Below are 15,061 nucleotides of genomic sequence, written 5' to 3'. Positions count from 1 at the left end.
TTATTGTAGATCCTTTCTTTTCTCCCTCCCTCCCTTCTCTACTTCCTTCCTTCCTCTCTCCTTTCCATTCCTGCTTCCCTTACTTCTCCCCTACTCCTACTCTTCCTCTTCCCCTTCCTGCCCTCTCTCCTTCTCCCTTCCATCTTCAATTCCTCATTTCTATCTCCCTTCCCTTCCTCTCCTCTTCTCTCCCATTCTTTTTCTATTTCTTTCTATTGTCTCTTCCAGCTATTAATTTTTATTTTCTTGGGGTGGTATATCCGCAGACCCAAAAATAATTGAATATCATTTCCTTGTTCCCTTTCCTTCCCTAAATCTATCCTGATTATGTTTCCCCCTCCCTTTGTATCTTACTTTTGAATGTATATATTATTATTTGCTTCCCTATTTCCCCTCCCCTTTTCTACTTAATGACGTATTGTCTGGTAACCCAGACAATGAGCCTTCCTTCTCATATTAAGGTGGCTGTTTTCTCTTTAGCTGGAGAATTTCATCCAGATGAACATGAAGAGTGAGATGGCCCACATCCAGCAGAATGTGGTGCACAACCAGACGGCAGCCATATTGGAGATCGGCACCAATCTTTTGAGCCAGACAGCTGAGCAGACACGGAAACTGACCGATGTGGAGACCCAGGTGATTTATGACATGGGTGGGACAGTTTGAGTGTGTGCGGGGGGGGGGGGATTATACATATTTAGAAGCATTTAACTTTCAGCCTGACTCTGCCAAGGAAGGAAAAGTTTGCCAAATATTCCATTTGGATTTCTGGATTTTTTTGTTCTTGGAATTGGCTTTAAGAAAAGAGAGTTCCTCTTATACCAAAAACAAAACCACTTTCTGGCTCTTCGCATTTACAGTATTTGAAATTTCACTGGAATAGAATGAAGCAACAATTTATTAAGTTAGGAGGAGGCGGAAGAGGGTGAGGGAAGAGGAGGAGGAGGAGGAGAATGAGTGGTCCTTGGAGGTCTCTGAACTAGGTTGTACAGTATAGGTGGTGCCTTGCTCAATAGTAGTAACTGTGAGAGGGATCTTGGAGTCCTAGAGGACAACCATTTAAATAGGAGCCAGCCGTGTGCAGCAGCTGCCAAAAAAGCCAACACAGTTCTAGGCTGCATCAACAGAGGGAGAGAATCAAGATCACGTGAAGTGTTAATACCACTTTATAAGGCCTTGGGAAAGCCACACTAGGAATATTTGCATCCAGTTTTGGTCGCCACGATGTAAAAAAGATGTGGAGACTCTGGAAAGAGTGCAGAGAAGAGCAACAAAGAGGATTAGGGGACTGGAGGCTAAAACATATGAAGAACGGTTGCAGGAACTGGGTATGTCTAGTTTAATGAAAAGAAGGACCAGGGGAGACAGGATAGCAGTCTTCCAATATCTCAGGGGTTGCCACAAAGAAGAGGGAGTCAAGCTATTCTCCAAAGCCCCTGAGAGTAGAACAAGAAGCAATGGGTGGAAACTAATCAAGGAGAGAAGCAACTTAGAACGGAGGAGAAATTTCCTGACAGTGAGAATCATTTAATCAGTGGAACAACTTGCCTCCAGAAGTTGTGAAGTTTTAAAGAAGAGATTGGACAACCATTTGTCTGAAGTGGCGTAGGGTTTCCTGCCTAGGCAGAGGGTTGGACTAGAAGACCTCCAAGGTCCCTTCCAACTCTGTTATTCTATTCCACTCCTCTTTTTGCTGCCGGGGTTTTGATGCTACCCATGTTTTCAATGCACGGTTGAGTCCCTTCTGAGGCTGAGCTCCATCTTCCTTTCTCTCTGGTTTTGCTCTGGCGCTCAGGAAGGACCGCGGATCTCTAGCTCCGTTCCCAAGTCTGAACTTGGCTTCTCTTGTGCTCCATGCGCAGGTGCTGAACCAAACCTCCCGCATCGAAATACAACTCCTGGAGAATTCGCTGTCCACGAACAAGTTGGAACGGCAGCTCCTGGTGCAGACCAGCGAGATCCACAAGCTCCAGGATCAGAACAGGTGAGCTGCTGGTGGGAGAAATAAAGGCCCGTGATGGCGAACCTGTGGCATATGTACCACAGGTGCCACATGGAGCCCTCTTTGCAGACATGCGAGCCGTCGCCCCAGTTCAGCCCCACCATGCATGCACTTTTATGGATGGAGACGGCTCTTGGGGAAAATTCAACCATCTGGGAGAGACTCCCAGAAGACTTAGAAGTTAGGAAAGTGTCCTCAGATAATAACTTCTTCATTATTATTATTATTTTTAAATGACAGGACTCATTTCTAAGGTCAGTGTTTGATAGGTAGGTAGGTAGGTACATAGATGATAGATCGATAGATAGGCAGATGACAGGCAAACAGAAATGGGTAGATAGAATAGATAGAAGATAGATAGATAGATAGATAGATGATAGATAGATAGATAGATGATAGATAGATAGATAGATAGATAGATAGATAGATAGATAGATAGATAGATAGATAGATAGATAGATAGAGTGAGAATGAGAGTGATAGCTATAGATAATGATGGATCAAGAGACAGGCAGATGGATAGATAGACAGACAGAATAAGATAGATTGATGATAGATAGATAGATAGATAGATAGATAGATAGATAGATAGATAGATAGATAGATAGATAGATAGATAGATAGATAGATAGAATGAATGGGTAGGTAGGTAGGTAGGTAGGTAGGAAATTAGACAGACAGAATGGTTAGATAGATGGATGGATGGAAGATAGACGAAAAGATAGATGATAGATAGATAGATAGATAGATAGATAGATAGATAGATAGATATAGAGATATAGAGATAGATACAGATGATAGAGATAGAGATAGAGATAGAGATAGAGATGGATGGATGGATGGATGGATGGATGGATGGATGGATGGATAGACGGACGGACAGACAGACAGACAGACAGACAGACAGACAGATAGATAGATAGATAGATATAGAAAGAAGGATGGATGGATGGATGGATGGATGGAAGATAGATAGATAGATAGGTAGATAGATAGATAGATAGATAGATAGATAGATAGATAGATAGATAGATAGATAGATAGATGATAGATAGATATAGAAAGAAGGATAGATGGATGGATGGAAAATAGATAGATAAATAGATAGATAGATAGATAGATAGATAGATAGATAGATAGATAAATAGATATAGATAAAGAAGGATGGATGGATGGAAGATAGATAGATAATGATAAATCGACAAACAGACAGAGATGGATAGATAGACAGACAGAGATGGAGACATTCTTCAGGATGGCTTCTACAATGTTCTCAACATTCCTATTTAACCTGGCCAAACTTAGCATATTGTCTGAACCCGGCTGGTGGTTTGTAAACAAACCCAGTTAGCTTTGCTTGTGATGTTTTGGAGCACAAAGTGAGCTCCAGTTCCCACCAATCCGCTTCCTTCTCTCGGAAACAAATTTTTTGGGGGCCACGATCCACGGGAGAAGCCTTGGGTCACTCCAGCCGTCCGAGAAAGAAACGGTATTTGGATCAACACCCAGCAGTTAGTTGTAACCAGCGGGAAAAGCGGCCTTTGCAATCAGGAGTGGTGTTTGTTTAAGGGAACGAAAATAAGGCCGCTAAAATCCTCGCGGGGGGGGGGGGGGGGGGCATTTGAATTCTCTTCCCCCATCCAGCGGCTTCCTAAAATATCTTCCTGGCCCCGGCAGGAGGCCTTGTGGAGCAAGCCAAGATCGTGCTGGCCGTGAAGAGCGGCCATCTCCTCCTCCCAAGGATTGTGGTCCCAGAGCCAGTTGGCCGGCATGAACTGCGATCTTAACCCTGTTGGAAACATTCCCCAAAACAGGAGGGATTCAAGCGTGGAAAATCATTGTAAACTCAGTTCCAAGGCTCTCCACGAGTACACATATATACACACAAATATTTACATTTACATTTACATTTACAGTTATATTTTTATAGTTATAGTTACAGTTATATTTATATTTTTATAGTTATAGTTATATTTTTATAGTTATAGTTATATTTTTATAGTTATGTATATTTATATTATTTGTATTCATATTCATATTCATCTTATTCATATTCATAGTTATAGTTAGTTATTAGTTATATATAGTTATAGTTATAGTTATCATTATCGTTATCATTATCGTTATCATTATCGTTATCGTTATATTATTTATATTTATATTAATATTATTCATATTCATATTCACATTCATATTTATATTATTTATATTCATAGTTATAGTTAGTTGTTAGTTGTTATAATTATAGTTATAGTTATAGTTATAGTTATAGTTATAGTTATAGTTATCGTTATCGTTATCGTTATCGTTATCGTTATCGTTATCGTTATCGTTATCGTTATCGTTATCGTTATCGTTAGTTGTTATAGTTATAGTTATAGTTATAGTTATAGTTATAGTTATAGTTATAGTTTTAGTTATAGTTATAGTTATAGTTATCGTTATCGTTATCGTTATCGTTATCGTTATCGTTATCGTTATAGTTATAGTTATAGTTATAGTTATAGTTATAGTTATAGTTATAGTTATAGTTATAGTTACAGTTCAATTACAGTTATAGTTATAGTTACAGTTACAGTAATATTATTTATAGTTATATTTATAGTTATATTTATAGTTATATTTATAGTTATATTATTTATATATATGAATAGAATAGAATAGAATAGATGGAAAGAGGAGAAGGGAAGAGAAGAGAAGAGAAGAGAAGAGAAGAGGGGATAAGGGATAGGATAGGATAGAAATAAAACATTACTTTGGTCCCAGTTGGGTCAAATACAGCTCAGGAAGGAGGATGGGTGGGTAGGTCCTCTGACGCATTATACCGGGACGGTGCCTGTTGCTCCCACCAACAGACACCAGGCATATGGCCCACAACTCACCACTGATTAGGATACAGAATAAGAATTGGAAGGGAGCTTGGAGATCTTCTAGTCCAGCCCTCTGCTCAAGCCAAGAGCCTTACACCACCCTGGTCAAATTGTTGTCCAATCTCCTCTTAGAAACTTCCAGTGATGGAGCACCCATAACTTCTGGAGGCAAGCAGTTCCACTGGTTAATTGTCCTCCCTGTCAGGAAATTCCTCTTTAGTTCCATGTTGCTTCTCTCCTTGGTTAGTTTCCATCTGTTGCTTCCTCTCTTGCCTTCTGGTGCTTTGGAGAATAGCTTGACCCCCTCTTCCTTGTGGCAGCCCCTGAGATATTGGGCTATCACATCACCCCTAGTCCTTCCCTTCATTAGACTAGACCGTGGGTCTTCAAACTTGGCAACTTCAAAGCTTGTGGACTTCAACTCCCAGAATTCCTCAATCAGCCATGCTGGACTAGTCATTCTCAGTTCTCTCCGTGACCATCCTCCCGTCTCTGCAGCATCTTAGAAACTCGAGTCCGGCAGATGGAAACGAAGCACTTGAAGGAGCTGGAGGACATTCGTACTGAGAAGGACCAGCTCCAGCAGCTGGTGAGCCACCAGAGCAACACAATTGAAGGTCTGGAGAAGTCCCTTCATGTCGCCAGCAGTAACGCCAGCCTTCTTCAGCAACAGCAGCTGCAGCTCCTGGAATCGGTCCAGAATTTGGTCTCCTTAGTCTCCGAAGGAAAAGGTACCTTCTTGAACATCCAAAGGAAGAGTTGGTTTTATTAAATTGACAGTCCACCTCCGAGTAGTTCCAAAACTTTTCCCCCACCTGTCTCACCATTTTGTTTCAATGAAATGGATGCTCCTCTTCTTCGATCCAAAAGATTTTTGTTTTTCCTTCAACAGTTCTTCTGAAAAAAGAAGACCGGCTATTCCAGGACTGCATGGACATCCTTCAATCTGGATTCAACCTCAGTGGGGTTTACACACTCCACATTAACAATCTGACTGAACCCAAAAAGGTCAGTTGGCCCAAAGATTAGATGAATCTAGTTGGTTGGTTGGGCTCGGTTGGGTTAGTTGGATGGTTGGGTTGGTTGGTTCGTTCATTGGTTGGGTTAGGTTGGTTGGGTTGGGTTAGGTTAGTTGGTTGGCTTGGTTGGTTAATTGGTTGGGTTGGGTTGGTTGGGTTAGTTGTATGGTTGGGATGGTTTGGGTTGGACTAGGTTGGGTTAGTTGGATGGCTGGGTTGGTTGCTTCGTTCATTGGTTGGGTTAGGTTGGTTGGGTTGGGTTGGCTTGGGTTGGGTTAGTTGGTTGGCTTGGTTGGTTAGTTGGTTGGGTTGGGTTGGGTTAGTTGGTTGGTTGGCTTGGTTAGTTAGTTAGGTGGTTGGGTTGGGATGGTTTGGGTTGGGCTAGGTTGGGTTAGTTGGATGGTTTGGTTGGTTGGTTCGTTCATTGGTTGGATTAGGTTGGTTGGGTTGGGTTAGTTGGCTGGCTTGGTTGGTTAGTTGGTTGGGTTGGGTTGGGTTGGTTAGGCTTGGTTGGTTTGGTTTGGTTTGGTTTGGTGGGTTGGGTTGAGCTGGGTTAGTTGGTTGGATTAGTTTAATGGGTTGGGTTGGGTTGGGTTGGATTGAGTTGGGACGGATAGATGGATGGATGGCTGAATGATCATATGCCATCAGGTCAGTGCTGGCACAGAAACATAGAATCATAGAATTGTAGAATTGTAGAATCATAGAAACAAAATCATAGAGCTGGTAGGGACCCTGGAGATCTTCTAGTCCAACTCTCTGCTCAACGCAGGAGACCTGATACCATCTCTGTCCAATCTACTTGAGATGTAACCACATAACAACCACATAGACCAGTATTTCCCTACCGTAGCCATCTGCCAGGGGTATTCTGGGAGTTGAAGTCCACATCTCTAGTTGGGAAACCCTGACATAGATCCACCTTCTCCGGGCTGACCTGTCCTTCTTTCCAACAATCGATCAAAGGTCCTGTTGGCCACTCTGTACATTTCAAGCTGGTCATTTCTTCTTGCCTTGTTTCCTTTTCTCCCTTTATTGCTTCTCCTTTCTACCTTTCCAGGCCTTTTGCGACATGGAAACCGATGGAGGAGGCTGGACGGTCATTCAACGCCGGATCAACGGCAGTGTTAGCTTCCAAAAAACCTGGAAAGAATATAAACAGGTTTGCTACTGATGTTTTCCAGTGACCATGGCTGTGTCCAGATGTGGATAGGATAGGGATAGGATGGGATGGGAAGGGATGGGATGGGGTGGAAATAGGAAATAGAAATAGAAATAGAAATAATAGAAATAGAAATAGAAATAGAAATAGAAATAGAAATAGAAATAGAAATAGAAATAGAAATAGAAATAGAAATAGAAATAGAAATAGAAATAATAGAAATAATAATAGAAATAGAAATAGAAATAATAGAAATAGAAATAATAGAAATAGAAATAGAAATAGGAATAGAAATAGAAATAGAAATAAATAGAAATAGAAATAGAAATAGAAATAGAAATAGAAATAGAAATAGAAATAGAAATAGAAATAGAAATAGAAATAGAAATAGAAATAGAAATAATAGAAATAGGAATGGGAAATAGAATAGAATTAGAATTATTATAATTCTTAAAATAAGATTAGAATTAGAATTAGAATAGAATAGAATTAGAATAAGTTTAGAATTAGAATTAGAATAGAATAGAATTAGAATAAGATTAGAATTGGAATTAGAATAGAATTAGAATTAAAATAAGATTAGAATTAGAATTAGAATAGAATAGAATAGAATAGACTATGGAATGGAACAGAACAGAAAAGAAATGAAATGAAATTGAAATAATTAGAATAGAATAGAATTAGAATAGAATTAGAATAGAATAGAATTAGAATAAGATTAGGATTAGAATTAGAATAGAATAGAATAAGATTAGAATTAGAATTAGAATTAAAATAAGATTAGAATTAGAATAGAATAGAATATGGAAAGGAACAGAACAGAAAAGAAATTGAAATAATTAGAATAGAATAGAATTGGAATAGAATTAGAATAGAGTAGAATGGCATAGAATTAGAATCCCCTCCCTCCTTTTCTTCCCTCTCTCCCCTTCTTCCCTCCCTGCTTCTCTCCCCTTTCTTGCTTCCCTCCCTACTTTCCCTCCCTCCCTCCTCTTTATTCTTTCTTCCCTCTCTCTCCCCTCCTTCCCTTCCTTCCCTCCCACTCCCCTTTGACCTGTGCCTGTGTTCCCCTCCCCGCAGGGCTTTGGAGTTGCAGCTGGGGAATACTGGCTGGGGAACGAGGCCATCCATCTCTTGACCAGCCAGGCCGCCTCCGCTCTCCGGGTGGAGCTTCTGGACTGGGAAGGCAACCAGGCTTATGCCCAGTATGACAAAGTCCGGCTGACAGGCGAACGCCAGCGCTACAGGTGAGATCCTTTTCCTGGTGGAAACATTCGGGATTCCAGAGGGAGCATCAGCCGGAAATGGGTTGCAGCTGCAAACGAGGCAGATCTAATCTTTGAGCCACAGTGGCGCAGTGGTCAGAGGGCAGTACTGCAGGCGACTTCTGCTGACTGCGGGCTGCCTGAAATTTGGCAGTTCGAATCTCACCAGGCTCAAGGGTAAACTCAGCCTTCCGTCCTTCCGAGGTGGGTAAAATGAGGACCCAGATTGTTGGGGGGCAAGAGGCTGACTCTGTAAACCGCTTAAAAAGGGGTGGAAAGCACTGTGAAACGGTCTAAATGCTATTCCTTCTTTCCTTCCTTCCTTCCTTCCTTCCTTCCTTTTTTTCTTTCCTTCCTTCCTTCCCTCCCTCCCAGTGGTTAGAATGCAGTATTGCAGGCTAACTCTGCCCACTGCCAGCAGTTCAATCCTGATTGACTGGCTCAAGGTTGACTCAGCCTTCCATCCTTCCAAGGTTGGTAACGTAAGGGTCCAAATTGTTGGGGGGAAAGAGGCTGACTCTGCAAACCATTTAGAGAGGGCTGGACAACACTGTGAAGCTGTATATAAGTCTAAGGGCTATTGCTATTTCTTCCTTCCTTCCTTCCTTCCTTCCTTGCTTCCTTCCTTCCTTCGAAAGCACCGTGAAGCTGTATAGATGTCTAAGGGCTATTGCTATTCCTTCTTTCCTTCTTTCCTTCTTTCCTTCTTTCCTTCCTTCCTTCCTTCCTTCCTTCCTTCCCTCCCTCCCTCCCTCCCTCCCTCCCTCTTTGTGGTTTGAATGCAGTATTGCAGGCTAACTCTGCCCACTGCCAGCAGTTCAATCCTGACCAACTGGCTCAAGGTTAACTCAGTCTTTCATCCTGCCGAATTCAGTAACATAAGGGCCCATATTGTTGGGGGCAAGAGGCTGACTCTGCAAACCACTTAGAGAGGGCTGGAAAGCTCTGGAAAGCAGTATATAAGTCTAAGGACTATTGCTATTCCTTCCTTCCTTCCTTCCTTCCTTCCTTCCCTCCCTCCCTCCTTCCTTCCTTCCTTCCTTCCCTCTGCCTTTCTTCCCTCCTTCCCTCCCTCCCAATAGCACCACAAGTGCTACTGTTATTGCAATCATATTGAAAGGTTAGTTTCCAAAATTCAAAGAGAGGCTTCATCTCATCTTAAGAGCCGAGGTGGCGCAGTGGTTAGGGTGCAGTACTGCAGGCCACTTCAGCTGACTGTTATCTGCAGTTCAGTGGTTCAAATCCCACCGGCTCAAGGTTGACTCAGCCTTCCATCCTTCCGAGGTGGGTGAAATGAGGACCCAGACTGTGGGGGCGATATGCTGACTCTGTAAACCGCTTAGAGAGGGCTGAAATCCCTATGAAGCGGTATATAAGTCTAATTAATAAATAATAAATAAATAAATAAGCTCCCGTCACCTTCGCTGTTGTTTCAGGCTCGCTCTGAGAGGCTACAAGGGCTCAGTGGGTCTCCAAAGCGCGCTGCCATTCCAGGGAACATCCTTCAGCACCTGGGACTCCGATAATGACAACTGCATGTGCAAATGTGCGCAAATGCTCTCTGGCGGTAAGTATGCTTTAGGCTGCATCAACAGAGGGAGAGAATCAAGACCACGTGAAGGGTTAATACCACTTTATAAGGCCTTGGGAAGGCCACACTTGGAATATTTGCATCCAGTTTTGGTGTCCACAATGTAGAAAAGATGTGGAGGCTCTAGAAAGAGAGCAGAGAAGAGCAACAAAGAGGATGAGGGGACTGGAGGCTCAAATATACGATGGACGGTTGCAGGAACTGGGGATGTTTAGTTTAATGAAAAGAAGGACCAGGGGAGACATGATAGCAGTCTTCCAGTATCTCAGGGGTTGCCACAAAGAAGAGGGAGTCAAGCTATTCTCCAAGGCACCCGAGGGCAGAACAAGAAGCAATGGGTGGAAACTAATCAAGGAGAGAAGCAACTTAGAACTGAGGAGAAATTTCCTGACAGTGAGAACAATTAATCAGTGGAACAGAAGTTGCCTCCAGAAGTTGTGAATGCCCCAACACTGGAAGTCTTTAAGAAGATGCTGAATAGAATAAGAATTTAGAATAGAATAGAATATAGGAATGGAATGGAATAAGAATAGAAAATAGAATAGAAAATAGAAGAGAAGAGAACAGGAATTGAATAGAATAAGAATTTGGAATAGAATAGAATAAGGAATAGAATAGAATAGAATCCTTTATTGGCCAAGTGTGATTAGAAACACAAGGAATTTGTCTTTGGTGCAGATGCTCTCAGGGTACACAAAGAAAAGAAAACAATACAATAAAATATATTCATCAAGAATCACAGATACAACACTTAGTGATAGTCCTAGGATACTAATAAGCAATCAAATCATACTAGGAAACAATAAAACAATACAAAGAAAAAAAGCAACATAATGATAGTCATAAGTAGAATAGGAGATAGGCAATAGGATGGATGGGAAAAAGAATAGTAATTTAGAATGGTTTGACAGTGTTGAGGGAATTATTTGTTTAGCAGAGGGATGGCGTTTGGGGAAAAACTGTCCTTGTGTCTAGTTGCCTTGGTGTGCAGTGCCCTATAGTGTCGTTTTGAGGGTGGGAGTTGAAACAATTTATGTCCAGGATGCGAGGGGTCTGTAGATATTTTCACGGCCCTCTTTTTGACTCCTGCAGTGTCCAGGTCCTCAACGGAAGGCAGGTTGGCAGTAATTGTTTTTTCCTGCAATTCTGATTCTCCTCTGAGGTCCGTGTCTGTCTTGTTGGGTTGCAGAGCCAAACCAGACAGTTATGGAGGTGCAGATGACGGACTCAATCGTTCCTCTGTAGAACTGAATCCACAACTCTTTGGCCAGTTTGAGCGTCCTGAGTTGGCGCAGAAAAAAACATTCTTGGTTGGGCTTTTCTGATGGCGCTTTTGACGTTAGGTGTCCATTCTAGGTCTTGAGATGTGATAGAACCTAGAAATTTGAAGGCCTCTACTGCGGATACCATGTTGTCGAGTATTCTAAGAGGTGATAGTATGGGAGGGTTTCTCCTGAAATCTTCTGGGGGGCAAAATGTAATAATGGTGTGGCTATGCGATCCAGGACTGACACCTTTCCAACCCTTCCATGAAACAGGTTGGTGGTTTGACGCCTGCGGCCAATCCAACCTGAACGGTATTTACTATCCGGCTCGCCACAACATGCGGAAATTAAACGGCGTCCGCTGGCATTACTTCCAAGGCCCAGGATACTCATTAAAAGCCACGCGGATGATGATCAGGCCTTCCGGCGGCCGCGAAGGGGCGTGACGAGACTGAGCGGGATGCTCTACCTCCGAGTCAGATTGCACAGAATAACAAAGAGTCGGAAGGGACCTTGGAGGTCTTCTAGTCCAACCCTCTGCTCAAGCAGGAGACCCTACACAATTCCGGACAAAAACGGCAGTTCCAATCTCTTCTTTGAACCTTGCAGGGATGGTGCACCCACAACTTCTGCAGTTCGTTGTTCACGCTATCAGGAAATTTTCCAAGGTGGCGCAGTGGTTAAATGCAGCACTGCAGGCTACTGCTAGATCAGCAGTTCAGCGGTTCAAATCTCACCGGCTCAGGGTTGACTCAGCCTTCCATCCTTCCGAGGTGGGTAAAATGAGGACCCAGATTGTTGGGGGCAATATGCTGACTCTCTGTAAACCGCTTAGAGAGGGCTGAAAGCCCTATGAAGCGGTATATAAGTCTACTGCTATTGCTATTATTCTAGGTTGAGTCTCTCTTTAATTAGCACAAGAGGACAAGGTTGAACTTCAAGTCCCATGTTGCTCTGCACCAGGGTGGAGGCCTCCCCAGCAGGCAAGAAGAAAATTACATTTCAGATCAGCGAGGCTGTTTGTGGAAGCCTCCCGCGACCTTATACGGAGGAGAAGATAGCAGCCTAATCTTCCAAATTTATCAAAAGTGACTTGTGTCGTTTAGACCTTGGCAGAGGTGGCCTGCAAAGAAACAGATGTTTTAGCCCAACCAAAAAGAAAGAAAAGAAAAATCTAGAAAGTCACATCTGCTTCTAACAGCCGGCCAAGACGGGTCATGTATATGTTACCGTCAAGGTGTGAAATTAGGCATGTCCCAGAACACTGATGGCGAATGTATGTGCCAGATTATATGCGCGTGCTTGCAGGCGCCGGAGAACCAGAAACCGAAAGGCCACGTGGCCAGTACAGATATGCCTGTTTTGGGGGGGCATTTTGGGGGGCATTTTCAGGCTGTTATTTGGGGTGTTTTGCCCCCCCCCCAAAATGCACTGAAAATGGCATGAAAATGGTCTAGAAAACAGCCCGAAAATGGCCAGAAAAATGATTTGGTTCTTGGCTGTTGTTTGGGCCATTTTTGGGCTATTTTCTGCCACTCCGGCACCCGTGAAGAGCAGTTGGCAATGGTGAGGGTGCCCACAGAGAAGGCTCTGCGTGCCACCTCTGCAGCGTTTCTCAACCTTGGCGACTTTAAGTCCCGTGGACTTCAACTCCCAGAATTCCCCCAGCCAGCAGAGCAATCCTAACCTTAATCCTAAACCTAATACTTCCTAATTTTTAACCCTAACCCTTAATCCTAACCATTAATCCTAGCCCTAATCCTAACCTTAATCCTAATCCTAGCACTTCCTAACTTTTAATCCTAACTGTAACCCTTAACCCTAATCCTAACCCTAACTCTTAAACCTAACTGTTAATCCTAACCCTAATCCTAACCTTTATCCTAAACCTAGCATTTCTTAACTTTTAACCCTAACCCTGAACTTTTAACCCTGATCCTAACTCTAACCTTAACCCTTAAACCTAATTGTTAATTCTAACCCTAACCTAATCCTAATCTTAATCCTAAATCTAATACTTCCTAACCGTTAACCCTAAACCTTAACTTTTAACTCTAACCCTTAATCCTAACAATTAATCCTAATCTTAACCCTAACCTTAATCCCAACCCTAACCTTAATCCTAAACCTAACACTTCCTAATTTTTAACCCTAACCCTGACTCTTAATCCTAACCATTAATCCTAACCCTAATCCTAATCCTAACCCTAATCCTAACCTTAATCCTAACCCTAATCCTAATCCTAACCCTAATCCTAACCTTAATCCTAACCCTAATCCTAACCTTAATCCTAATCCTAACACTTCCTAACTTTTACTCCTAACCCTAACCCTTAATCCTAACCGTTAATCCTAACCCTAATCCTAACCTTAATCCTAACCCTAACCTTAATCTTAAACCTAACACTTCCTAATTTTTAACCTTAACCCTAACCCTTAATCCTAACCCTAACCCTAATCCTAACCTTAATCCTAACCCTAATACTAACCTTAATCCTAATCCTAACACTTCCTAATTTTTAATCCTAACCCTAACCCTTAATCCTAACCATTAATCCTAATCCTAATCCTACCCGTAAATCCTAACCCTAATCCTAACCTTAACCCTAACCCTAATCCTAACCTTAATCCTAACCCTAACCTTAATCCTAAATTTAACACTTCCTAATTTTTAACCCTAAACCTTAATCCTAACCATTAATCCTAATCCTAACCTTAATCCTAATCCTAACACTTCCTAATTTTTAATCCTAACTGTAACCCTTAACCCTAATCCTAACCCTAACCCTAACCCTAACCCTAACCCTAACCCTAACCCTAACCCTAATCCTAACCTTAATCCTAATCCTAATCCTAATCCTTACCCTTTTCATGACCCCCTTTTCCTACTTTGCCAAAGAGTCCTTGTCATTCTGCCTAAAACCTCCGTATTCTATACGATGCCTTGGGAAAGCATGTGGCATATTACAATAACACAAACATTACTTTGCCTGAAAAAGTCACTCGTCCTATAGACTTCCTCGGCAGGCTACACAATGCCAGCTCTTCACACATTGTGGGCATAGCATGTATTTGAAACAGCACATCTAGGCTTAGTTCACACACAACAATGGGGTTTTCTATGGCTTGAGCGCCCCCTGCTGCCTGAAACCGGCTTCTCGGTTTGCTAACCTTACTTTAGCGCAGCTAAGTAGGTGAGGAGCCCACCCCATGTTGGTTTATGCAACCCAACATGGCTTAGCACGAGGCTTGAAGCCAGCGCCCATTGAATCGGTGCAAGGTACGAAGGCATGAGTACTTTTTCAACATTAATTTAATCTGGGGGTCCTTGGTGCTCTTTCAGCTTGGTTTTCTTACAGACGTTTCATCACCCAACTCGGTAGCACCATCAGTGCTACTATAGAAGGGAGTGAGGTTTGTGCAGTGGAGAAGGAGAAGGAGAAGAGGAGGGGGAGGAAGATGAAGAGGGAGAGGGGGAATGTGGAGTCCTTAATGTTCCCTGAGCTTGGTGGTTTTCTTCCAGACGTTTCATTCCCCAACTAGGTAACGTAATCAGGGCTACAAGGGAGTGGAGTTTGTGGAGCAGAAGGAAGAGGAGGCGAGGAGGAGGAAGAGGAGGAGAGGAAGAGGAGGTGGGGAGGAGGAAAAGGACTGTGGGGTCCTTGGTGCTCTCTGAGCTTGGTGGTTTTCTTGTAGGCATTTCATTACCCAACTAGGTAACATCATCAGTGCAAAAAGGGAGTGGAGTTTGTGGAGCAGAAGGAAGAGGAGGCGAGGAGGAGGAAGAGGAGGAGGAGAGGAAGAGGAGGGGGCGGGGGGAGGAAGAGGACTGTGGGGTCCTTGGTGCTCTCTGAGCTTGGTGGTTTTCTTGTAGGCATTTCATTACC

At 42.8% G+C, this 15,061-nt stretch overlaps 1 protein-coding gene across 1 annotated transcript in view; it reads left to right on the top strand.

Annotated features, from left to right (window-relative positions):
- ANGPT4 (angiopoietin 4) overlaps nt 1–14,560 on the top strand; it is a 36,539-nt gene extending 21,979 nt beyond the window's left edge. The window contains exons 2-9 of the mRNA XM_087720642.1: nt 481–636; nt 1,863–1,984; nt 5,371–5,603; nt 5,765–5,880; nt 6,952–7,053; nt 8,134–8,300; nt 9,755–9,885; nt 11,448–14,560. Of these exons, the coding sequence (XP_087576768.1) occupies nt 481–636; nt 1,863–1,984; nt 5,371–5,603; nt 5,765–5,880; nt 6,952–7,053; nt 8,134–8,300; nt 9,755–9,885; nt 11,448–11,620 (1,200 nt within the window). The 3' untranslated portion in view covers nt 11,621–14,560. The remainder of the gene's footprint in view (nt 1–480; nt 637–1,862; nt 1,985–5,370; nt 5,604–5,764; nt 5,881–6,951; nt 7,054–8,133; nt 8,301–9,754; nt 9,886–11,447) is intronic.
- Nucleotides 14,561–15,061: the final 501 nt, after the last annotated feature.

Source organism: Thamnophis sirtalis, unplaced genomic scaffold (genome assembly GCF_051295495.1).
Source record: "Thamnophis sirtalis isolate CommonGarterSnake01/CBP01778 unplaced genomic scaffold, rThaSir2_p1.2 scaffold_7, whole genome shotgun sequence".
In the NCBI taxonomy this organism is placed as follows: Eukaryota; Metazoa; Chordata; class Lepidosauria; order Squamata; family Natricidae; genus Thamnophis; species Thamnophis sirtalis.
Note: the sequence above shows the minus strand (reverse complement) of the source record. Positions and strands in the feature narration are given on the sequence as shown.